The 26,910-nt window shown below is 46.7% G+C and overlaps 1 protein-coding gene across 1 annotated transcript in view; it reads right to left on the bottom strand.

Moving 5' to 3' along the window:
• Positions 1-13,170: 13,170 nt before the first annotated feature.
• The window catches only part of LOC148128480 (vomeronasal type-2 receptor 26-like), an 88,147-nt gene continuing 74,407 nt past the window's right edge, over positions 13,171-26,910 (bottom strand). The window contains exons 2-6 of the mRNA XM_087949020.1: positions 21,834-22,046; positions 17,259-17,385; positions 15,695-16,408; positions 13,776-13,856; positions 13,171-13,352 (exon numbers count right to left, since the gene is read on the bottom strand). Coding sequence (XP_087805146.1) covers positions 13,171-13,352; positions 13,776-13,856; positions 15,695-16,408; positions 17,259-17,385; positions 21,834-22,046 — 1,317 coding nt within the window. The remainder of the gene's footprint in view (positions 13,353-13,775; positions 13,857-15,694; positions 16,409-17,258; positions 17,386-21,833; positions 22,047-26,910) is intronic.

Genomic DNA, 26,910 nt, shown 5'->3' with positions numbered 1-26,910 from the left:
GAAAACTGTTCTGTGCAGTTAATTAGCATTCTTGTAAACCCCGCGCCGTGATTGGCTAAAGCGTGCGGCGACCGGATTGGCCGAGCGAGCCGCACCGATTGGCCCGTTAAGAATCTCCCGCGATTGGACAAGCCAAGAGCGGGAGATTCGAAACGATGTCATTGGTCGCGGCCGCCGCGGCTTGAGAATAAAAAGCCGCAGGTTTTTTCCTTAAAGCTAAGCATGTAACTGGAGCACAATAAAGAGCTGAACTTGTCACTGACTCCGAGCTTCCTTCCTGCGCCAGACACAACACTGGCGACGAAGGTGGGATCCAGGGAAGAACCACCAAGCACGTGTCCGGAGGAAGACAAAGACCGACGCGATGGCCGGCCTCACTCCGCCCGCGCCTTTCAACCCGGCTACCGAGGACTGGGAATCGTACGCAGACCGTTTCCAAATGTTCCTCGAGAGTAGCAACTTGAAAGACGCAAACGGGAACAAGAAAAGGGCCATTTTCCTGACACACTGCGGGCCCGCAGTGTTCAAGATGGCGAAAACCCTCGCCAAACCCGCCGACGTGAAGGCGATGGACTGGGCCAACCTTGCGCCATTACTCCAAAACCACTACACTCCCACCGTACCCATTCTCATCCGGCGAGACGAATTCTACCGGTGGAACCAGCGGCAGGACGAGAGCATCAACGACTTCATAGCCGCTCTGAGGGACCTCGGGGGTATGTGCGAGTTCCAGGAACTAGACGACATCCTCCGGGACCGCGTGGTCTTAGGTCTCCGGGACCAGGCATTGAAGAGCCGCCTAATGGCAAAGGGCGACATCAGTCTCGATGTCGCCCTGGCAGAAGCGTCCGCAGCCGAAGCCACCAAGAAATCAGCGGCCCGACTGCGGAAGGCAGAGAACGGGGATCGCGCCGACAACCCCGAGGCAAGCCGCCGAGAAACCGCCATACACCACGGCAACCTGGACTCCGCCTCGGACACCCCGGACGAAGGAGAAGAAGAAGACGTTCATCGGCTCCAGGCAGGACGAGACCGACGAGACCAACGAAGTCGTAAGTCGGGGACTCAGTGCGCAGGGTGCGGGGGAAACCACTACCGAGCAGACTGCCGTTTTTTCGACGCGACATGCCGGCATTGCAATAAGAGGGGCCACATCGCGCGAGTCTGCCGGCTTAGGAAAACTTACAGCCCCCGACGCCGAGAACCGAGCAACCAGAGGCGAGACAACACACCCCCCAGGCACCGAGAGCGCCAAGCCGACACTCGCTGGAACAGAGACAGCCGGGGCTGACGAAACGGGGAAGACTGACAAAGGGAGGAAACCCACCAGACAGTCACGATTGGCCACGCCGAGACCAACGATACCCGTAAGGTCTATGTGGAAGTGAGCATCGAGGGCGAGCCCTGCCGAATGGAGGTGGACTCCGGATCCTACCTCTCCATGATCGCCTGGAAAGAAATCAAGCGGCTGGTGCCTAACATCCACAAGGCAGGGCTGGAGAACCAAAAATTGATAGTCAAGGACTACCAAGGGAACCAAATCCCCATCATCGGGACCGGACAGTTCGAGGTGACCTTCAAGGGCCGCACCGTAAAACTTCCCCTGACAATCGTGGACCAGAACCGACCCAGCCTCCTAGGACTCCAATGGTTCGCACCACTGGGCATCGAAGTCACCGGAATAAACCACATCAAGGAAGCCGACTGGGAGCAGCAGCTGGCTAAGGACTTCCAAGAAGTATTTGGCGGCACTTTAGGCAAGTACCGAGGGCCCCCTATCTCCTTCAGTCTAGACCCAAACATCGCCCCCATACGCCTAAAGCCGAGGCGGGTGCCTTTCGCACTACGGGGAAAAATAGACGAGCAGCTTGACAAGCTCGTCAAGCAGGGGGTTCTGCAACCCATTGATCATGCCCGGTGGGAGACCCCAATAGTCACCCCAATTAAGCCAGACGGGTCAGTAAGGATCTGTGGGGACTATAAGGCCACCCTCAATTGCGCCTTGCAACAAAGCGCATACCCCGTCCCAGTCGTGCAACATCTACTTCACTCACTGGGGGGCAAAGTCTTCTGGCACGACCTGGCACAAGCCTATCAGCAACTGCCGGTCGGACGAAGAAACCGCCGAGGCACAGACTATTGTCACCCACCGGGGGGCATTTCGTTGTAACCGACTCCAGTTTGGAGTCAGCGTGGCCCCGGGGATTTTCCAAAGCCTCATGGAGAGACTCCTACAAGGAATAAAAGGGGTTGTCCCTTATTTCGATGACGTACTAATCTCAGCAGCCAACCGGAAAGAACTAGAGGGTCGCCTAAGGGAGGTACTTGAGAAATTCAAGAGGGCCGGTTTAAAAGTAAAAAGGGAAAAATGCCAGCTTTACACAGAGCAAGTCGAGTTCCTGGGGTACCTCCTAGACCGACATGGCATCCACCCGACCGGAAACAAAGTAAAAGCCATCAAGGAAGCCCCGACTCCCAAAAACAAAACAGAGTTACAGGCATTTCTGGGACTGCTCAATTTTTATAATGTATTCTTACCCCAAAAGGCGACCGCGGCGGAGCCTTTGCATAGGCTCCTCGACAAAACGGCAAAATGGACCTGGGGGACACGTGAGGACGCCGCATTCAGGAAAACAAAAGACCTGTTAACCTCGGATGCCGTCCTCATACAGTACAACGAGACTCTACCCCTCACCATCACATGCGACGCCTCACCTTTTGGCGTAGGTGCCGTCCTCAGCCATGCCCTAACGGACGGGAGAGAAGCACCCATTGCCTTTTTCTCAAGAACACTTAGCAAGCCAGAAAGGAACTACAGCCAACTGGACAAGGAAGCCCTTGCCATCGTTGCGGCCGTAACGAAATTCCATGAGTACCTTTACGGCCGCCGATTCACAATTATCACAGACCACAAGCCGTTGCTAGGAATCCTGGCGGGGAATAAGGCTACACCGAACATCCTATCCCCCAGGATGACAAGGTGGTCCGAGTTCCTCGCCGCCTACGACTACCGGCTCACACACCGCCCCGGTAAGACAATCACCCATGCAGACGCAGTGAGCCGCTCGCCATTACCCGACCTCGAGGACGACCCAGCACCCACAACGACCACCCTCAGCATAGAGGCGTTACCCGATCTACCCATAACCGCGTCAGACATTTCCCGAGAAACCAATAAAGACAAACGTCTGGCGCGGGTATTGCATTGGGTAGAAAAAGGGTGGCCGGAAAAAGACAACGACGAATCATTCAGGACATTCAGAAACCGGCAAACAGGACTGTCCTTGCAGAAAGGTTGTTTGTTATGGGGGGGACAGGGTGGTCGTACCAGAAAAGCTGCAAGGGAAAGTATTAAAACTTTTACATGAAGGGCACCCGGGCATCGTACGAACAAAAGCCTTGGCCAGAAGCTACGCTTGGTGGCCAGCCATAGATAAGGATATTGAGGGTTGGGTGGCCAGGTGCTCACACTGCCAAGAGACCAGACCAAACCCCCCTGACGCACCAATACTAGAATGGGAGACCCCCAGGGGACCATGGTCTAGAATACATATAGACTTTGCCGGTCCCACAAGAGGAAACACATTCCTCATCACGGTGGACGCTTACTCCAATTGGCTGGAGGTAAGCAACATGAAAACCACCACAACTGAAGCTGTCACCAGGGTACTCAACAAACTGTTCGCGACCCACGGTCTCCCGGATGTCATCGTGTCAGACAACGGGCCCCAATTCACCTCGCTGGAATTCGAAAAATTCCTAGCGGAACGGGGCATTCGACACGCACTGACAGCGACAGCTCATCCGGCGGCCAATGGTAGGGCGGAACGGATGGTTCAATTTACGAAAAAAACCATCCAGAAAATCGAACACGGGGACATACAAGAAAAAATAAATAAAATGCTCCTAATACAACATATAACCCCAAATACGACAACAAACAAAAGCCCGGCAGAATTATTAATGGGGAGGAAACTAAGGTCCCCACTTGACAGACTACACCCCACATACAACCCGGAAAAACCCCCAGATTCATCGAGCAAACACCGGGCATTTACACCGGCCGATGCAGTCTATGCAAAAAACCTTACCGGAGACCCACTATGGGTACCGGCAACCATAACCCAACAAACAGGCCCCCACTCATACAGACTGCAGACAACGGACGGACAAGCGTGGAAACGCCACATCGATCAATTAAGATCAAGGGCAAGAAACACAACCGACACGCAAGCAAACACAGGCAACCCCATTAACACAAACCAAGGGGAGAGGGAAGATACAGGGGGCCAAGGAAGGATAGAATATAACCAGCAATACTCACCAGATAACAGCCAACTCGAAGCCTCACCAGGGAGAAGCAGCCAGGCCAGCTCAACCAGCCCGGAAAGACCAGGCGGGAGCGGCGAAAGTCGCAGCTCGACCAACCCGGGTAGACCGGGAGGGAGCTGCAACAACAGGCCAGGCAACACCTTCCAGACGATTCCATCCCATGGACAAAGAGAAACAAAAACCCCGACCGAGCAGGTCAAAAACCAAGGAACAACTGACCTGCGCAAGTCCAGTAGACAGGTACGGAGCCCCGCCTACTTACGGGACTATGTTACGTAGGAACAAACCAAGAGGGGAGGGGTGTTCTGTACAGTTAATTAGCATTCTTGTAAACCCCGCGCCGTGATTGGCTAAAGCGCGCGGTAACCGGATTGGCCGAGCGAGCCGCACCGATTGGCCTGTTAAGAATCTCCCGCGATTGGACAAGCCAAGAGCGGGAGATTCGAAACGATGTCATTGGTCGCGACCGCCGCGGCTTGAGAATAAAAAGCCACAGGTTTTTTCCTTAAAGCTAAGCATGTAACTGGAGCACAATAAAGAGCTGAACTTGTCACTGACTCCGAGCTTCCTTCCTGCGCCGGACACAACACCCAGCCTGCAAGGATCCTCCTCCTCCCTCCACGCAGGGAAGCTCCTCCTGCTCTGGACCATGGGGCTGCCCTGGGCGGCTGGCGCTTCCTGCCCCCCCTGTCCCCATCTCCCCCTCTCCCCCTCCTTTCTCAGACCCCCAGTTCTCCCTCCTGGGCCAAAGGCTGCATGGGAGTGAAACCCCCCAACGACTGGAGACCTGGGACACAGGGACCCCCAAGGGCATCTTCAGAGCCTCGGAGGTGGGGAGGCCGAAGGGGCCGCAGAGCCCACTATAAGTGCCGCATCCCCACAACCAGAAGACCTGGGGCCTCCAGGCGCCCCCCCCCAACCTCTTTCTTGGGGGGCCTGGCAAGAAGAGACGTGGGGCGCCCAACGCAGGGCAGCCTGGAGAAGCCCTTGAGGCAGCCTCAAAAGGCAGCCCTGAGACCTCCAGACAGACAAGGCAGGAAGTCCTCACCATGGAGCCCAACACTTGTGTTGCTGGGGGAGACAGTTGTTAAATGAGTTTTGACCCACTTTATGACATTTCTGGCCCTATTTGCTAAGCGAATCACTGCAGATGTTAAGTCAGCCAGATGGTTCTTAGGCGCATCCGGCTTCTCCACAGACTTTGCTCGCGAAAGGGGATCATGTGACACACACCCGGGGACATTGTAGCCGTCATACGTGTGAGACAGTTGTCTAAATGTAAATCCTGGGACCTCAGGGAGGCTGCCAGGGCCGCCAGTGTGGAAAGGGGCCCTAAGTCATCTTTCTCAGTGCCACTGTGGCATTGAATGGTCACTAAATGGAACAGCTGTAGGTCAAGGACCCTCTGCCAGGAAAGAGCGAAACCATCACAGGAGGGAGGGAAGAGGAGGTTTCCCTGATAAGTCCTGGCAGAGCTGCAGGGAAGTTTCTCCCGGCCTCCTCTTCCTCCTCCTCCTTCCACCCGATTCCCCTCCTGCCTCTTTTCCCTCCTTCCGTCCATCTTCCTCCTCCGCCTCCCTGGGAAAGAAACGGCCTGGAAGCCCCTTCGGGGTTCTGAGGGAAATGAGCTGGACATTCAGGGGGGGGGGCAGAGCTCCAGGGGTTCAGCCTGACCTCCCTGATTTTGGGGTCTCCTGCCACCCAGAAGGCCATTTCCTGACTTCTGAAAGGATCAAGAGACTCTCCTCCAGACTCGGCCCTTCCTTCTGGCCGGGACCAGGAGCTGGTGGGCTTCACACCTGGGGGAACAGCAGCCCCCACCTGCCAGGTGCAAAGCTGGCACACCAGACTCGGATCCTGGCAAGAGATGCAACCTGGGGACCCTCACCACATTCACTCCCCACCTGCCCTGGGCCCCCATGGGGCAGATCCCCCCACCCTGCCCAGCAAGGCCAGAGGGAGCCCCCTCTAGGGGGCGCCCCACTTTCCAGAGCAGGAGGAGGAAGAAGCCCCTGGCTGCCCCAGGGGGAAATTGACAGCAGGGCCCCAGGCTGAGCTCCCCTCCTCCCTGGACCCCACCAGCCCCACCTGGCCTGCAGGTGCCCAGGGCTCACCTGGGAGCTCCACCTGTCCCCCACCTGTGATGCCAGAGCCGCTCTCCCAGCCAATCCCAAAGAAGGCTCCTCCCTCAGAGGTGGGCTTTTTGATAGTGTTAGGGATAACATTGTTTACCCTAACTGGTTTGGGTAAAAATAATAAATATGGTATCATGGTTTGTTAGTTAAAGTGTGTGTAACTTTAACCGCAAGAATGTAATTAAGGGTGTGGTTGTAAAAGCACTATATAAGAAGCGAGAAGCTATCTCTCTCTGGCTTACTGATCCCTAATTACTGGATGGATTGATGACTGCGTTCTTGCGGGAGTGTTGATATTTCTCAACCGAGAGAAGATAAAGATTGATTTATTGTAAGTGAACTGACATTGGCTATTCAACACGGACTTTGCAAATAGAGTATCCCCGACAAGACTTGACTGAAATTGATATATGACTAATGGACCGTTATTTTGACTATGCTATAATTCTTAAATGGAATAAACAATATTTTTGATAGCACAAGCGTATCTGTATTTTTACTGCGTGTTAACTAGAAAACTTATCTCACACATTTACCTGTCTTCCTATCTGACTTCACTGCACGTTCTGTTTAGTTTGTTTTCCTTAACACCCGTTGGGGAATCCAGGCTTAACACTGGTTATGGGCCCAGAGAGACTGCAAAGTCAGTTTAACTAGGATAAAAACAGGTTTATGTAAAAAGTGAGATTTTGTGTTGTTACACGTTACAGTAAACAGACAGCTGTGTTTTATCAATTATATTTTTATTTCCATATAGTGAAACATGGCACAAGTCAGTCTACAAGGTTTGTCCCTTATATCCAAGCTGGATGGAACAAACTATGTTTCATGGTCTATGAAATGTAGTCTACTTCTACGAAGAGAAGGTTTGTGGAACATAATTGAAAACCCACCAAACGTAGAAGAATGGGATCCTGAAGATGAGGAAGATAGTCAGAAGATAGAAGAATTTAAACAGAAAAATGAACAAGCACTTTGCATCATAGGACTTACATTAACTGATCAACAACTTGTTCATATACGCGAAGAGCAAACAGCTGTTGGGTTTTGGCAAAAACTGAGGAGGATTTATGTCTGAGATAACGTTGGTGCTCACATAAATCTAACACGGAAGCTTTTCCGCACGTATCTCCAAAAGAATGGTGATATGCTGAGTCATTTGAACACTATGAAAAGCATTTTCCAAGAACTTCATGAGAAGGAGTTAATTTTCTCTGAACTACACCAGGTCTACATAATTCTATCTTCATTAGACGAAAGTTTTGATGACTACGTAACTTCCCTTGAAATATTGCCTAAAGAAAGTTTAACTTTAACTGATATCACTGGCAGATTGATTGAAGAGGCCAGAAGAAGGCTTGAAAGAGATCAGTTAAGGAGGGAGCAACCTCAAAAGGAAAATAATGAATCTCCTACTGCATACACAATTAAAAAGTGTTTTAATTGTGGAGGGAGAGGACATTTTGCAAGATTTTGTAAGAAACCAAAGCACCAGAATGAAAGCCAGAATGCTGTAAGCCATCAAAGAAGAAATAAGAATTATGAGTTAGCAATGTATAGTAATGGAGTTGTAAAAAATAATTTATGGGTGGTTGACAGTGGTGCGTCCCACTGTATTACAAATGATAACAAAAAATTTGTAAAAATGTCCATGAGTTCACAGCATATCTCATTAGCAAACGGATGGAAAATTAAAGCAAAAGGTGAAGGTATAGCTCATTGTTCTAATATAAAGGAGAACATAAAAATGTTATATGTACCTCAACCTAAATGTAATTTGCTTTCTGTTAGAATGTTGGTTAGATTAGGATACATAGTTACCTTTAGGGGAGATACTTGTTTAATTGAAAAAGAAGGTAAGAAAATTACTGCATCTTTAAGAGGTGACATATATGTGTTAAATAATAATGGTTTAGAAGTGGCTAACACAGTTTATGATAATAGGAAACCTCATGATGAATGTATTCACTTGTTACACCGAAGGTTAGGTCATTTAAATTTTAAAATGATTAAGAGAACTGTTCAACTATCTAAAGGAATAAGTTTGAAACCTTGTAATAAGTATTTGCAATGTTCTGCTTGTAATCAAAACAAAAGCAAAGTTATACCGGCAAATAGAGTTGATGGATTTACTACCAAAGAGCCTTTAGAGGTAGTATTTGCCGATATAATAGGTCCTAAAAAGCCAAGTGTAGGTGGTGCTAGATACATATTAAGCATAATGGACCACTATTCTAGGTATGGTTTCTGTTTTCTAATGAAGAGAAAAACTGAAACGTATACAAATTTCTTTAATTGGTTAAAATTTGCAGAGAGAAAAACTAAAAAGAAATTAGTAACTCTTATAACAGATAGTGGTGCGGAATTTACAAATAATAAATTCCAGAATAGACTTAGAATGGCAGGTATTCAACATAAAAAGTCTGCACCATATAGGCCTCAACATAATGCCTTTATAGAGAGACGAGGCCAAACACTGCAATCAATGGGAAGAACAATGTTATCTGATTCTGGATTACCTGACAATTTGTGGGGAGAAGCTATAATGTGTGGTAATCACATATTAAACAATGTTGTTAATTCAACAACAGGTGAATTACCATTCACTCTGTGGCATGGTAGGAAACCTGATTTGAGTTATATTCACACATTTGGTGCACCAGCATGGGTGCATATCCCTACACAACTCAGGCACAAAGGACAACGTAGAGCTAAAAGATTAATTTTTGTTGGATATCAAGCAAACCATAGATCTTATAGATTCTGGGAACCAGGTACATCTAGAGTATACTGCAGTGCTAGTGCACAATTCCTAGAACATATAGGATGGAATAGATTAGAACAGGATTCAGATAATGATGTTATTATAGAACACTATAAGAGACAGAAAGAAAAGAATAGTTATAAGAAAAGTCCAATTAAAGAAGAAGTCCATGAAGAGCAAATATTTTTTTTTATTTATTTATTTTATTTGATTTGCCAATTGTTTACAAGATAATAAGTATAAGTATATACATAGTTGTGAATACATGAAATGGGTACATATAAGAAAAATAAAAGAATAAGAGAAACAATAGGACAGGGATGGTAGGCACGTTGGTGCGCTTATGCACGCCCCCTACAGACCTCTTAGGAAGGGGGTGAGGTCAATAGTAGACAGTCTAAGGTTAAAGTTTTTGGGGTTTGGAGAAGAGACTACAGAGTCGGGTAGAGTATTCCAGACATTGACCACTCTATTGCTGAAGTCGTATTTCCTGCAATCAAGTTTGGTGCGGTTTACTTTGAGTTTGTATCTATTGTGTGCTCTTGTGTTGTTATGGTTGAAGCTGAAGTATTCATTGATAGGTAGGACATTGCAATGTATGATTTTATATACCATGCTTACGTCAGACCGAAGACGGCGTAATTCAAGGTTTTCTAGTTCTAGAATTTCAAGTCTGGTGGCATAAGGTATTCTACAACGAGTAGAAGAGTGGAGAACTCTCCTTGTGAAATATTTCTGGACTTTCTCAATTGTGCTAATATCAGATACGTAATGAGGGTTCCAGACTGATGAACTGTATTCGAGTATTGGTCTAGCAAATGTTTTGTATGCTCTGGTTAGTAGTGTGATATTACCAGAGAAAAAGCTACGTAGGATTAGGTTAACAACTCTTAATGCCTTTTTGGCTATGTAGTTGCAGTGGGCTCTAGCACTTAGATCATTAGAGGTGAGTATTCCAAGGTCCTTTACAGAGCTTGGGTCATCAACAAGTTCTTGACTATTCAGCTTGTATTTTATTTTCTGATTTTTTTTGCCAATATGTAAGACAGAGCATTTATTTGTTGAGATTTGAAGTTGCCATTTGTTTGACCATTCAGATACATAGTCGAGATCTTTTTGTAGGGTAGCAGTATTGTCTGTGGTATTGAACAGCTTTACATCATCAGCGAAAAGAACGCAATTGCTCAAGAGGAAATAATTGATCAAGAAAAGATAGATAGTCAAGAACAGGAAATAAAGGAATGTCCACCTGTAAGTCCTATTATACCTAGATGCACAACGCGTATAACTAAACCACCTGAAAGATATCAGACAAGTATTGTTTGCCAAGTAAATAAAGTTCCTACTAGCATAGATGAACTTAAGATGTATCCTGCTAAGGATCAGGTGAATTGGCAAAAGGCAATGGAAAAAGAGTTAAATTCATTAAAGGAAATGAAGGTTTATGAAGAAACCAAATTACCTCCAGGAGAAAAATCCATTGGGTGCAAATGGATATTTAAAGTAAAGACTGGAAATAATGGGAAAGTAACTTATAAAGCTAGATTAGTAGCACAAGGATTTAACCAAAATGTATTTGATTATGATGAGGTATTTGCACCAAATCTTAAGGCTACAACTTTAAGAGCAGCTTTAGTATGGGCAGCTAAGAATAATTATATAGTTAACCATTTAGACATAGAAACTGCATATCTACATGCACCATTGCAGCATACAATATATTTGAAAAAACCAGTTGGTATAAATGATAATAAAGCAAATAGCAATGATTGTTGGAAACTCAAGAAGAGTTTATATGGATTGAAACAATCTGGCTATGAATGGAACCAATATATTGTGAAAGAATTAAACAATATAGGGTTTAAATCTGGTTTAGCAGATCCATGTATGTTTAAAAGAGAAATTAATGGAACGATGTCATTATTGTTATTATTTACAGATGATATTGCTTTGATTACTAAGACCAATAATGAAGCTACTGAGATTATTTCATTATTAGCCAAAAGGATAAAATTAAAGCATTTAGGTGAAATTAAAAAGTATCTAGGATTGACAATTAACAAAACCACAAAAGGATTTAAGATATCTCAAGAGGATAAAATTTGCCAATTAATTAAATTGTATAAAATGGAACTTTGTAAGCCTGCAAAGACTCCAATGAGTCAGGAAATTTGCAAAATTGATGCTCAAAGTCCCAAATTTGATAAGACCATATATCAATCTTTGACGGGTAGCTTATCATATATAAGCAATTGGTCAAGGCCAGATATAGCTTATAGTGTTAATCAGCTGGCACGATATAATAATGATCCACATCAATGTCATTGGCAAGCATTAAAGAGAATTTTAAGATATCTTAAAGGAACAATGCACCATGCATTGTATCTAGAGCCAAAAGGTGATTTGAATCTTAGTGCCTATGCAGATGCAAGTTTTGCAACTGACATAAACACTAGAAAATCAACATCTGGGATGGCTATATTATTTGGTAAGACTTTAATAGGGTGGAGGTCAATCAGACAACAGCATATTAGTTTGTCAACGATGGAAGCAGAATTTTCATGTCTGTCATTACTATGCACTGACTTAATTCTGTACAAACAGTTATTATTAGACATGGGTATAACTGTTAAAGATTCTATTATTGTGTACGAGGACAACCAGGCAGCTATACAATTAGCTACTAATATTGCTGTAAAGACTAGATCAAAGCATACTGATTTAAGATACTTAAATGTTAGAGAATCTGTTAAAAATGGTCTAATTAAACTTGAGTACTGCATGACGGAAGAAAATATTGCAGACCAGTTTACAAAAGCTCAAGGTGTTGTAAAATTTAAAGAGAGTTGTGACAATTATGATTTGAAAGTGTAAATGGATATATTATTGTAATATTTATTATTATTACCCAAAAGGGGAGAATGTTAGGGATAACATTGTTTTACCCTAACTGTTTTGGGTAAAGATAATAAAATGATGAATCATGGTTTGTCAGATAAAGTGTATGTGACTTTAAGCTAAAGGAATGTAATTAAGGGTGCAGCTGTAAAAGTACTATATAAGCAGCAAGGCACTCTCTGGCTCTTACTAGCTGGCTTATTGAAGACTGCATTCTTGCTGGATCGGGGAGGAGAAGAAGTGTTGGATTACTTTGAAGATATTTCTCAACGGAGAGAAGATAAGTTTTTGGACAGATTTATTATATGTGTACTGACACTGGCTATTCGACACGGACTTTGCAAATAGAGTATCCCTGACAAGACTTGACTGAAATTGATATATGACTACTGGACTGTTTACATGACTATGCTATAATTCTTAAATGGAATAAACTATAATTTTGATAGCACAAGCGTATCTGTATTTTTACTGCGTGTTAATGAGAAGGCTTATCTCACACATTTACCTGTCTTCCTATCTGACTTCGCTGCACATTCTGTTTAGTTTGTTTTCCTTAACACCCGTTGGGGAATCCAGGCTTAACAAGGCTGGGGGGTCTCCTCTCTTCTTCCCACCCCACCCCATTCTGCTGCTTTCCTTTCTGGGGGCTGGAGGGTCCCCTCGCTCTGGCAAAACCCCCAGGGGCCTCTGGCAACAGAGCGAGGCTCCCTGGAAGGAGCAACCCAGGAGAGGCAGCTGGTTGCCAGGATGGCGGCTGGCTTTGCCCCCTCCGATCCGATTCCTGGTGGTCCTGGGGGCCTTGGGAGGAGATCCCGGGGGTCCCTCTTGGAAGGAAGACAGGGGGAAAGGCTGGGGAGGGGCAGCCTTTCCAACTTGGGGCTGCGAGAGAGGCCAGGGGTCCTGGCAAGGCTCTATCCCCAGAGGAGGAGGACCAAGAATGTCAGCCTTTTCTCCGTGTTTTTATGGGGGGGATTCAAGGATGAAGTTGAGGCATCTCCTGTCCCTCCAGCTGCCCCCTGAGGAGCAGGCCAAAAGCCCTCAATCCCCCATGGACCAGGGGAAGAGGCTGCCTTCAGAAGTGGGGGGGGGGCTCTGTCCCTGGAGGTCTTCCACGAAGGCCTGGACACTCCTTTGCATGGAATGGTCTGGGGTCTCCTGCATGGACAGGGGGCTGGAATAGATGACCCCCAAGGTACCTTCTGGCTCCATTCTGATAGGATCTTAAGGGCAGGAGCCTCTGTCAAAAATGGCTCTGAGGATAACATGGAGTCCTCCACTTACAAACATCTGTTTGGTGACTGAAGTTACAACGGCACTCAGGAAAGTGACTTATGACCAGTCTTCACACTAACAACCATTCCAGCACCCCATGGTTACGTGACAAAAACTCAGGCGTGTATTTATGACACTTGCAGTACCTTGGGGTCATTGGGGTCACTGGAAGACTTGCTTAACGACCGCATGATTTAACTAAACACCGCACTCATTTGCTTCACAACCGAGGCAAAAAAGTTGGTAAAATGAGACAGAACTTACTTAGCAACAAAAATTGTGGTCATAAGTGGAGGATTGCCTTTATTGCCTTATAGTTCCTTGAAATTTATCTCCAGAGACGTTCAGGATCTCTTAGTCAGAATATTTACCTTTCTTCTCCCCACTTCTGCCCGCTTCCAGGGAGCCTGGAGTAAAGTCCTTGGTAGGACTTATTTCTGGGGCTTCTGGGGCTGGAAGCACCCCCAGAGGACTGAGGTGAACCCCCAGGTGAAGCCTTCAAGGGTTGCACTGCTGGGCTTCCCACCTTGCAGAGAAAGTGAGAGAGAGAGAGAGAGAGAGAGAGAGAGAGAGACCCTCTTTCCTCTGGTGGAGTTTGAGACGCCCCCAAAGTCCTGCTTGCAACTATTCACACGGTGCAGCCACAATGAGCCCAATTTCGTCAGGATGCAGCCTGACTCTCCCGTGGGGCTTCTCCTCCTTCTGTATCTTCTGGACTCCGGTCTCAACTAGCTCAAGCATTGGGGAAAAGAACCGGCTTTAATCAGGGGATGGAGAGAGGATGGTGGATCTCATGGAGAAGCTTCTTTCACAGGGCAGGAGCAGCTATGGGAAAGGGGCGCTAACTAGGTCTTATTGGATGAGAACATCTAAGCAAGAGGACCTGGAGACCTCTGCCTTCTGTTGCTTGGTGGGATGGCCAATGGCTCTCATGGAGATTGTCAAACAACATAGTTGGAGCTTGGCTCCCACACAAGCCATCTTACCACTTTTCCTATTCATTCTCTCATAGATACACTTTTAGTTGCTGTCAGTACGACTATGGTATCAAATTCATTGGCAGTGGCTGAACAACAAATTCCTCTGAATGATTTTCAGAGTTCCCTTTAGCAAGATTTATTGAGATGGAGAGTTACAAGGATAACAATCATTCAAACATTTCCCATTGAAAATTTAGGCATGATTTTTTTGATTCCTGCACACTATCTAAGTTGAAATAATTAGTATCTACTTTGAAATAAAACGAAATTTTACAATTCTTTAAATGTCACAGTGTTATGTCTTATGTTTTTACATTTGTTCTGGCTGTAAGCTGCTCCTTTGTGTTCAGGTCTGGCCTCAGAAGGATAATGTAGCACTTGGGGATGAAGATGCAGCCCACCAGACCAGCACTGGAGGCCAGGATGGAGAAGACCTGCACAGCCACAATGTGTTTCCCTTTGGTGCTCAGGTAGGTGGGCACAAAAGTCACCCAGACACTGCAGAAGACCAGCATGCTGAAGGTGATCAAGACAATATTTCAGAGATTCCTTAGCTCAGGTGTTGTACAAACAAATACAGGGGCTGTCGGGCCTAAAGAAGGTGCATCCTGTAAAATGGCATTTCCAGAACCTTCCATGTCCGCCTTCATTCCTCAGATGAAACAATGGCATTGTTTATGGAGCCTACCCATCTTCTGGGAAACGCACAGCATAATTTTTTGCATGAATTGCCCGTCAATTTGAGTGAGCTTCCTGACAATAATTGATTTAGGACTTGTTGGTTGTATCGGCCAAGATTCGGGAGGCTTTGAGTTCTAATCCTCCCTCAGGCAGGAAAACTTCCAGGGGGACTTTGAGCGGATCACCAGGAGACTTTTGAACTCCAGTCCTGCCTTAGTTCTTATTGAATTTGGGGTGGGAAATTTGGAAACATTTTCTCAGATTAATGTGAGATACTAAAATTGGAGATTCCTAGAGTGTGAGATGGCCGAGTGTCAAATGTTGTGGGTAGTGATGGAGGAAAGTGAAATTGTGGGATAATCGCTGTGGTGGGGATCATTCTTTTTTACCATTGGTTCTGTGGGCATGGCTTTGTGGGCGTGGCTTTGTGGGCGTGGCTTTGTGGGTGTGGCTTTGTGGGCGTGGCAGTGGAAAGTTACTTCAAAAGCCCATTCCTTCCTCTCCCGACTAACCTGCTTTCCAGCTCCGTTCTCCTGTGCAGGGCAACCAATCCAGTGGAAATTTCTTTACACACTTCATGTCTTTCCCTTTGGTGCTCAGGTAGGTGGGCACAAAAGTCACCCACACACTGCAGAAGACCAGCATGCTGAAGGTGATCAGTTTGGCTTCGTTGAAGGCCCCAGGCAGATTCCTGGCCAGGAAAGCCGCCGTGAAGCAGATGGCAGCAAGGAAGCCCATGTAGCTGAGGGTGACGTAGAACATGACAACGGCCCCTTGGTTGCATTGCAGGATGATCTCTTCAGATTGGGAGAGGAGGTCAGAGTCAAGGAAGGGGGGAGAAACTCCCAGCCAGATGGAGCAGATGATAACTTGGACACCAGAAGAAGACAGGTTGATGGAGTTGGCCAAACTCTTCCCCAAACATCTCTTTGCTCGGTTTCCTGGTTTTATGGCCAGGAAAGCCAGCACCACCGTGATGGTTTTGGCCAAGAGAGAAGAAACGGCAACTGAGAAGATGATGCTGAAAACCATTTGTTTGAGAAGGCAGGTGGCTTTCCTTGGTTGACCAATGAAGAGAGAAGGAGACAAGAAGCAAAGCAGGAGGGAGACCAGGAGGATGTAGGAGAGGTCCCGGTTGTTGGCTTTGACAAGGGGAGTTTCTCGGTATTTAATGAAGATAATTAAAACAAGGCTTGTGGTTAGGAAGAAGAGTAGGGCAAAAGAAACCAGGATGATGCCCAGAAGATCTTCATAAGACAGGAAGGTTATAACTTTGGGGATACATTGGACTCTTTCTTTATTGGGGTATTTATCATCTGGACATTTGGTGCATTTTTCTGTATCTGAGAAAACAAACACACACACAAAAAACGTATTTTTTGTCCTTTGCATTGCAAGATACATTGTAAGTTCTTTGGGAACAAGTGATTATCAGGAGCATTTTCCAGGACGGATTTCTTCATATCTCCAGTGATAGAAAATAAGTGTATCACTTTTTAAAAAATATAGCTACGGTATATTTTTGATAGGTTATGAAATTGAGGGAAGGTTTGGACTTGAAATATTTCCTTTGTAATGTTCAGAATATTGATAGGAACCTCCATTACTAAAGGAAAATAATGAATCAATTAATCTTTCTAGATAAACTTACGTGCAAGATGGCAATTCTTGTCAGAGGAGGCTGATGGAACAAGGGGTTTCTCCAAACAATTTGGAATGGCCTTTGGAGCAGTGGTGATATGGGTGCAGCCAGAAACAGGCATAATTGTCCATGCCACCACATTGTGCATCTCGTATATCAGAAATACCTTTTCAGTGTTCCTCAAAGGGAACGCATGTAGACTGTCCTGCAATCCTCCTTTCAGGAGGTGGACCTAAACCAATTCCTCGTGTTTCAAGGAACTCAGGTGTTCCTAGAGAAGTAAATGTGGAAGGAAGGATACATCCAAGCTAAAAAGAAGAAGTATTTTCTCTGGTAGTAGTAAAGCTTGTCCAATCTGCCACAGCCACCTGTCTCTATCCAGCCCTTCCTTCACAGTCTTTTCGCTCTTCTGTTTAGATAAGAAATGGGGCATTTTGGAAATAAACCAGAAATCAGTTCAGCTTCAAAGTGTTTTTTAATTCATACTTTCATGACAATGCTCTGGATGGATCCAGTTCCACCAGGCCTTCCTTTCCTGTGGTGTCACCCACCTTTCTGAGTGGAGAAGGTCCCCTCCGGACAAGGAATGCAGTCGTAGCAGCAAACTGGCTCTCCTTCTCGAGCCCTCTTGACAAATCCAGGATGACAACTTTCCACACATTCAGATTGAGGAAAGGACTGAGCAGAAAAGAAATAGGATTGCAAAGGAAATATGTGGAAAATGGAGGTAAAAATGGATATTAGACAAGTTACTAGGCTCTGGTCTTCACTTAAGTAAGCAAAATCTCTCACTATTTCCAAATGGTTAGAGATATAACTTCTGGAAGATTCTTCCGTTAGTTCCTCTCTTTTGCTTTTGGCATCTCACATTGCCAAAAAAAAAGGACTTTATTAAATAGAAAAGTCTGGAGAGATGGAACCAGGGTTGAGATTCTACTGGTTCTGTCCAGTTCTATCGAACCGATTGTTATGATTCTGCGCAGTTCAGAGAACCAACAAATTGCACCACTGACTGGCCCCTCCCCTCTCTGCTCGCTCCTCCCCTCTGCTCCCAGTCAGTCCTTATCGTGCATGCGCGGCATCGCCTGCAGCCTGCTTTTGCCCACTCGCCAGTCCAGCCATTGCTGCATGCCTTCCACTGTGGCCCTGCCTGATCTCCCTGGGTGAGTGAGGCTCTGCAAGCTCTGGGGCCCAGTCACCTACCTGCCACTGCCGGTCACCTTTACCCCCCCATCCCACTTGCCTTTTGCTGCCACCACCCGCCGCCCTCACCCCCAGCAGTTAAGGCCCAGTATCTGTGGTGAATCCAGGCGGGGGACGAGATGCAGACTGGTGGGGACCAGAGCTACATTTCGCTGTACTGGAAGACATGTGGAGAGGCTCGTGTTCTCCTACTGCTGGGAGAGCAAGAGAGTCTTTCCCGGCACAGCTCCGGGTGGCAGAGATAAACTGGATTCAAGCAGGCTGCTTCTCTGCTGCCCAGAGCCACCCATTTCCCTATTGGAGGGGAAGTTGCAAACTTTTTGCTGTGGCGGGAAAGACTCTCTTGCTTTCCCAGCAGCAGGAGAACATGAGCCTCTCCACATGTCCTCCGGTACAGCGAAATTTAGCTGGGATTCACCGCAGGTGCTGGGCCTTACCTGCTGGGGGTTAGAGGTCCAGGTGGCAGCAGCAAAAGGCAAGTGGGGTGGGGGGTAAAGGTGACCGGCAGCCCAGTTGCACTCGTGTCAGCAACAGGTATCGTTATTTCGAATTTGAAGGAGAATTTGGGGAAGGAAGTGGAGAGTCCTGCAGTGGCCGGCACAGGAGCACCGTTGAGAAGCGGGGAAGTGGCCTTTGGTGATCCAACCTGGTGTTCAGGCTGGAGGCGAGCCACAGGAAGTCAGAGCACTGAGGGAAAGGGGGATTGCCAGGGGGAGCTGCCCTCTCCGCGCCGAATTGGGACTATTTGGGGTCGTCCTAGGGATTGGTTGAGACGAGCCGCAGCTCCTTGCCTTCTTAGCTCAGGGAATGTCCATTTTCTGCAGGAGGAGGACTGTGGAGGGGGAAGGTCTACCTGAGCGACTCCGGTGTCTTCACTGGATTATTTGGGCACTTACAAGCGAGCGCAGCTAAAGGCACTGCTGTCGCAGGTCAGCCCAGACCTCACCCCGCAGCTCCGTAAAGCCAACACCAAAGAAGTGGGTGGTCAGGTGAACCTGTGGTTCAATGCTCACTCGGATCTCGGCCGCTCCAGGCCATCGGACCTCAAAGCCCCTTGGGAGCTGCCGTTCCCAGGCTTTTACTCACTTGTACCTGGTCGCCACCTCTTCATCCCCAGCCCTTGTGGGTTTCTCACCAGTTTGAAGGAGATACTCAACCATAGGTGGTTCCCAAAATGGAGCAGTGCGAGAAGGTAAAGGTGACGGTGTGGGATAGCGAAGTGACCGGGGTCTCTATCTTCTCCTCTCTCTCCCCCACTCTGTGTGTCTCTCTGTGAGTGTGCATGTGTGTATGTGTGTCTCCCTGAAAGCCGCAGCTAGGCCAAGCCAGCAAGCTCTCCTTGGCGTTCTTCGCTACTTCTTTCATTTCTTCTTTTTGAAATCCAGATTGGCTGAACAACAATCACCAGACTGCAGTGAAAGCATCACTTTGGGTGACCGTTCTCCCTCCCTCCTCCTCCTCCTCCTCCTCCTCCTCCTCCTCTCCCTCCTCCTCCTCCTCCTCCTCCTCCTCCTCCTCCTCCTCCTCCTCCTCCTCCTCCTCCTCTCCTCCTCCTCCTCCTCCTTCCTCCTCCTCCTCCCTCCTCCTCCTCCCTCCTCCTCCTCCTCCTCCTCCTCCTCCTCCTCCTCCTCCTCCTCCTCCTCCTCTCCTCCTCCTCTCACAACTGGGAGTTGTGGCGGGGCCGGGAGGGTGCACGCATGCAGGGAGATGCTCCTCAAGCAAATGCCAAAGCAGAGCAAAACCAGGTACGGGGTGGGTGGCTGCTCACTTGAGGAGCGAGTGTCTCCCCACACAAGTGCACCCTTCTGCCCCCCCACTCGTCCACCTAGGGTGAGAGGAGGAGGAGGAGGGTTGCCCAAAGGGATGCTTCCACCGCGGTCTGGCGATCGTTATTCAGCCAGTCTGGATTCCAAAAAGAAGAAATGAAAGAAGTAGCGAAGGGCGCCAAGGAGAGCTTGCTGCCTTGGCCCAGCTGCGGCTCTGAGGGAGACACACACACACACACACAGAGTGGGGGGGAGAGAGGGGAAGATAGGGACCCGGCCGCTTCGCTATCCCCCACCGTCACCCTTAGCTTCTCGCACTGCTCCATTTTGTGAACCACCTATGGTTTAGTATCTCCTTCAAACTGGTGAGAATCCCACAAGGGCTGGGGAATGTATCACTAAGAGCTTCAGGTTTGTTTGCTCCTTGTGCTCAAACTAGCAAAGAAAAAAGGGAATTCTGTTGACCAGGGCGTGAATTCAGATGAATTTGAATCATGATTGGGTGGAGGTCCTTTTGGTCCCATTGGGAGAGAAGCTTCGTCCTGCGTTGGGAAAAGTGTCCCCTGAAAGGGCCGGTTCATACTTGGGGAGGTTCTTAAAGAAACCAGACCTGGTCAGACTTACCCATGCCTCTCTTTTACACACACACACACACACACACACACACACACACACACACACACACAGACAGACAGACAGACAGACAGACAGACAGACAGTGGAGGGGGGGAGTTAGAGAAAGAGAGAGATATATATACAGAGAGGGGGAAAGTGAGAAAAAGAGAGGGAAAGAGTGAAATAGAGGGAATGAGAGAAGAGGAAGAGAGAGACAAGAAAGGAAAGAGAAAGAAATAAAAGAGAGAAAGGAGGCAAAAGGAGGAAAATGGATAGACAAAGAAAGGGAGAGATGGAAGGAAGGGACAAAGAAAGAAAAAGAAAGAAAGAGATGGAAGGAGGATAAAGTGAATGAGATATATGGATGGATACATAAATACATGGAAGGAGGGAGGGAGAGAGAGAGAAAAAAAAGGAGAGGAAGGAAGGACACAAACCCTGGCTTCAGAAGACTCTTTGAAGCAGCACAGCAATCTAGGGCTGGGCTGAGAGGGATCTCGGAGGTCATCTAGTCCAACCCCCTGCTCCAGCAGGAGATCCTTACAGAATCAAAGAATAGCAGGGTCAGAAGGCTGTGTGCATGTGTGTGTTTGTGTGTTTGTGTTTATGGTTGTCAAAACTCCAAAACCAGGTCAAGGAGCTCTGGGGAGATCAGTCATAAATTAGAACACTTGCTAAGCAACTGGTCATTAAGCGAGGACCACTTGTATTTGGTTTGCCAGTCACATGGCCACCTGGCCATGCCCACCTGGTCACGTGACCATCAAGCCACACCCACAAATTAAGCCACTCCCACAGAACCGGTTGTTACAAAATTTGAATCCCACCCCTGGATGGAACTGAGAAAAGATTTCAGCATTAAGTGATAACCAGCCGGTTCCTTCTCATGACCCCATTAACACGCATTTCTCCCCTCTTCTCACACCCTTAATTTTAAGGTGTGATATCAGAACAATCTTGATAATTTCAGGTGAACTGAAAGCCTTGGAGCTGCTTCCTAGGAGCAGAAGGCCCATTGCTCCATCCCAGGGAGGGTGAAAGGGAGGAATGGAGAGCTCTGGACAGGTCTGGCCTCCTTAAGAGCCTCCCAGATTATGGAGCTGCCCCTTCAGGGGACACTTTTCCCCAAGCAGGACGAGAGGAAGCTTCTTTCCCACAATGGGGCCAAAAGGACCTCCGTCCACTCACGATTCAATCCCATCCGATACGGTCCAAGCCTGGATTCAGGCCCCGGTCAGCAGAATTGCCGCCTTCGTTGCTCTTCTGGGCACAAGGAGCAAACAACCAGAAGCTACTAGCGACACATTCCCCAGCCCTTGTGGGATTCTCACCCATTGGATGGAGACCCTTAATTGTACGTGGTCCACAAAATGGAACAATATCAAAGTCTTCCAAGCAGCCTAAGGGAAAAAAATTCGGTTTCTACTGCCCAGATTCAATTCCCGGTGAAAATCAACCACCTTTGAGGAGTAGCATCAGCCCTCTTGAAATGGGACCTCAGGCTTTGGAAAACAGAGAGAAGACAGCAAAACTTTCTCCTACCTTGTTAAGCAACTTTAGCCGTGAAAGAACATCTTTGTCGATATAAAGTCTCTGTTTTACAAAATACGCCACAGTCTCTCTCCTGCGATCATCCCTGGGAAGAACGAAGAAGCCCCAAATGAGCAGATCTGCTGCTACCTCTCCATTTGGGTCCATGTACAATTCAATCTCCGAAATATTGACAAACTCATTCTTCTCCAGGAAAGGATGGAACTAGAATGGGAACGTGCAGCAATTTTAAAAGCAGAAAACTTTGTTTCTTATCCCAGATGCTTTTTCAATATTTAATCTTTCTTCTGTAGTTGTCTAATTTACAGACATGCTTCATTAGGAAAATGGGTGTTACCACTATCTTACAAGTGAAGGGAAAAAGTTCACAAAAATTTGTCAATCATATCCCGACAATATAGATTTTGACAAAATATAGTTGAACAACAGAAAAAAGGAGATTTATGAACTCCCTGAAAGCAACAGGTTGGTTATCAGAAACACGGATTTGTCAAGAAGAAAATTGTCAGGGTGATCCTCTCCCAGGAAGCCCAGACAGGAAACCTGAGCTAGGCCCACTTCGCTGTAATGCTGCACTGACAGGATTTGGGGAGTCAGAAAGTACAAATCTCCCACCGACCCTTTTTCTATGCAGCTGTAGGTGTCCTCCTCTTATCTGCTTCTTCCCCAGGCAGAATCTCTCCTCCACCCCCCAAAAGTCATTCCCTCCTATCACTGCCCTTTCTAAATGGGTTGTGGGAAAGGGGGGGATATAACTTATGTACTCTATGCAAGTCATCCTCACATATTATTTCATTTCCTAAATACATTATGGAAATACTGCTGATATAACTCGATCTCAGGAAAGAGTAATAAAGAATTTTGTGATGTGATCAGAAACCCAGTTAAGTGAGGGGTGAATGGTATGATAATTAAGTGGATAAAAACTGATTTAAAAATGGTACTCAAATAATCTTTAGTTTTTTTAATCTTTGTCATGAAAGTGGGAAGATACAACATTTTGTCGTTAAGTCATCAATTTTTCTATGTTGTCATTAATATAATAGGGTTGATAAATTGCTATTATACAAGATTTATAACAATTCTCAGGCAAATATACTTTTATGTTATTTAAACATTACCAACTTTCCAGAAAAATATTTATGATTTCCTCCTAGAAACAACTGTATGACTAAAAAGCAATAGAAAACTATCTGGATTTTAGCATTTGATAAATTATAGTATCTCATATAAGAACATTAATGATGCAATGGAGGAAGGATTGTGCCAAGCTTGATAAGTATGTAAGGGAGCCAGTTTGCTCTACTGATTAAGCGTCCAAAGTAGAAAGCAAGAGGCTGTGAGTTCAAGTCCCGCCTTGGTCATGAAGCAGGGTGGGGTATTTGGGGCCAGTCTCTCAGCCCAACTCAACTCACAGGGTTGTTGTTGTGGGGAAAATGAACACACAACTACTCATTGGTACTCAGCCCCCGTGGCTTCTGCAGGGAAGGGCTTTTAAGGATGGGGGATGAGTTAGTGCACTTAGTGAACTCAAACAAGGTCTCAAAGATCTGGAAATCCAACAAGATGGGGCTGCTCTTCCCAAGAATGTTTATTTGAGCAGCGTTTAGAGCAACGAGATATTTATATCGAATAACCCTGCCAAGAGTCCAAAGGGAATTAAGCTCCGAGAGCTGCAACGGAGTTCCCAGAGCCTTTTCAGGGGGCCGATACAAAGAAAGAGCGCCTGAGCTGAGACTGGGCTCCTGAGGACAAGGGGCCACTCGAACTGCAGTTCACGCAGAGGTGGTATTCAACCGGTTCTCACCGGCTCAGGTGAACTGGTGGTGACCCCTGGTTGGCCACGCCCCCAAACCAGGTTGCCCGCTTGTCCCAGTCGCTCTCCTAGCTTTCCCTACCACGTAGTGGCTGTGGTGCAGATTGGGCAGATGTCCCAGGGCTGTTGCACATGCGCACTGTGTGTGCATCCGTGCATGTGTTACTGATGCAATGCACATGTGGAGCAGCCCTGGGACATCTGCCTGCCTGCCTGCCCTCCCGGATCACGTTTTCTTCCTTCTCCTGTCGGATGTGCCTCCTCCAGCTCAGCCTGGACCAGATGAGATTCTGCTGAAACGTTGCTACATCTTTAAAAGCACCACTACTATGACGTGGGAAAATACCCAAACAAAGCTGAATGCCATACATGTAAGTACCCGCGAAAATTTAAGAAAACAAATATATATATATATATATATATATATATATATATATATATATATATATATATATATATATATATATATAATAAGTTTTCTGAGGTTCTCAGGGTATTTGTATGTGGATCTTTGGTTATTCGGGTTTTCTCCCGCGTAAGATTCAAAGTATCTAGGCAACGTTTCGGCGAGGTCCCACTCGCCATCTTCAGGCTGGTGCTTTCGGCTTAGTGCCAGTGCAAGCAGTGTGTGACCGGAGCTGCCATCTCTCTATATATACAAGTGGTGGGGATGGTGTGCTGGGCTGGTTGGCTGTGCTGCAGCCTCTTGATTGGTTGATGGAGTTGATGTTGGTATAATGGGCTGTGTAATGGCCTTTTGTTGTAGAGATATCCTGGATCTTGTGCTGTCATCTCCTGGGTCGTTAGCCTCTTGTGTTTTAACGGCTTGGGTAATGGGTTGTGTGATGGGCTTGTGAGTTCTTTTGTTGTGGTATCCTGGGTCTTGCGTTGTAATCTCCTGGGTCGTTTGTGTTTTGATCTCTTTTCGATTAGCCTCCTGTGTAGTAACAGCTTGGGTAATGGGTTGTGTGATGACCTTGTGAGATTTATTGCTGTGGTATCCTTGGTCTTGTGCTGTGATATCCTGGGTCATTTGCTGTGTTGTGACTTCTTGAGTTCTGGAGGTGTAATTTCTTGAGTTTTCTGATGTGATGTCCTGAGCGGGTGGCTGTGATGTAGCATTTTGGGTTTTTAATATGGCTTTGAGTTTGGGGTCTGGGTCTGTGTTCGTTTGGCTTCGAGTTCGTGGTCGTGCCACATCTTCATGGTGGGGGTCAGTTTGCTTCATGTATGGTTCAGAGGAGTTTGAAGTGGGTAGTGATGCAGCTGCAGTGCGGCTTCTGGTCTGTGGTCGTGTCTCATCTTCTGTGTGGGTGTGAGTCTGATTTTTACGTGGAAGTGTGGTGGTGGCAGTGTGGTGGTGACCAGGACTTATGAAAAACTTGAAGTCCAAAGAGCTTCCATTTTATGTGACCTCGCATTCCTATGCAACTGCCGAGATCAAAATTTAATTCCCACAAGCTTCCAATTGAAATTCCACACCAACACAGCAGCCACCAAACGCATCCTAAAAAGAACAGAATTGGCCCTAATTAGAAATGAACTTCACACAAAAAGATTTCTCCTAGACCAAATCAACAAAGATCTTCTTACACTTCACCTCAGACTCAGCAACAAGATTCACCCCTTACTTTGGGACAAATCCAAACAACTCGCTGTCTGGAGAGCCGAAACACAGACCACCCTCAAGACAGACACACACACCAACAAACTCAGAAAACTACAACAATGCCAGAAACCAACTCCCCCTCACAGCCACACATGAAACAAACAGTGCACAACATCTCAGACAAGATCCTCACCGAAGCCGAAACCAAGGTCCTTTCAAAAGGATTCAACTTTGCTGTTGCTCCCAAACACATCCCCACAGAAACCATCATATGCGGAGTTGAAACCAGCCTGACCAAAACCAACCCTGATGAGGCTAATAGAATCAGACTCGAAATCACCAACATCCTCTGCACTAGCAAACCACCCAAAAGCAACTTATCCAAAGAAGAACAAACTGCACTACGTAAACCTGAAAGAAGACACCAGCATAATAATCCTACCAGCAGACAAGGGCAACGCGACAGTGGTTATGAACACATCTGACTACCAAACCAAGTTAACCAACCTACTCCTAGACCCCACATACAAACCCCTAAAGACAGACCCCACCACCTACCTAGAAAAAACCACCAGATCCAAAATAAAAGCCTCCCCATCAGTGAAGAAATCCAGCAAAGAATCATACCCAGAGAGAAATCATCCAGATGCCCTAAGCTTTATGGTCTCCCCAAGATACACAAAGAAGGAACTCCACTTAGACCAATAGTCAGCTCCATAGGCTCACCTCTACAAAACCTAGCCAAATTTCTCGCCAAACAACTACAGCCCTATGCAGAATCCATCAACTCACATGTAAGAAACTCATTCCAGTTCATCGAGATCATAAAGAAACAAAACTTACAACCCAGCGACCTACTAGTTAGCTTCGATGTCATATCCCTCTTCACCCAAGTGCCAATAAAAGAAGCCTTGACAGCCATCCAAAACAAATACAACCCCCCAAGCACATCCTAGATCTGACCAACCACTGTCTATCCAATACATACTTCACCTACAATGGACAAAAATACAAACAAATAGAAGGAGCACCCATGGGATCACCCCTCTCACCTGTCATCGCAAACCTCTACATGGAACACTTTGAAACACAAGCTCTAGAAAAATATGATCACAAACCCAAACTCTGGCTCAGATACGTAGATGACACCTTCATAATCTGGCCACACGGGAAAGAAAAACTGAACAACTTCCTCACACACCTCAACAGCCTACACCCCAAAATACAATTCACCATGGAAACAGAAGCTAACAATCAACTTCCCTTCCTAGATGTCTTGGTATACAAAAAACCCAATGGCTCCCTAGGACACACCATCTACCAAAAGAAAACACATACAAACTGCTATCTACACGCACTCTCACACCACCACCCAGCACAGATCAATTCCGTAGCTGAGACACTCATCTCCAGAACAAAATGCTTAGCTGATGAACAACACCTAAAAACCGAACTAAACACTCTCACCAACGTACTAACAGCCAATGGATTTCAAAGAAAGAAGATCACCCACCTAATCCAAAAAGAAACCCCAACCAAAATCCAAGACAGAGAACAAGAGAACGGCAAAGCCCTCCTCCCATATATAAAAGGCACTACAGACAAAATCAGCAAGATCCTCCAAAAACACAACATTAAAACAG

The sequence above is a fragment of the Notechis scutatus genome, unplaced genomic scaffold, assembly GCF_049901735.1.
Source record: "Notechis scutatus isolate UNSWTSFEM ecotype Mainland unplaced genomic scaffold, rNotScu1.2 NSCUSCF51, whole genome shotgun sequence".
Taxonomy (NCBI): domain Eukaryota; kingdom Metazoa; phylum Chordata; class Lepidosauria; order Squamata; family Elapidae; genus Notechis; species Notechis scutatus.
Note: the sequence above shows the minus strand (reverse complement) of the source record. Positions and strands in the feature narration are given on the sequence as shown.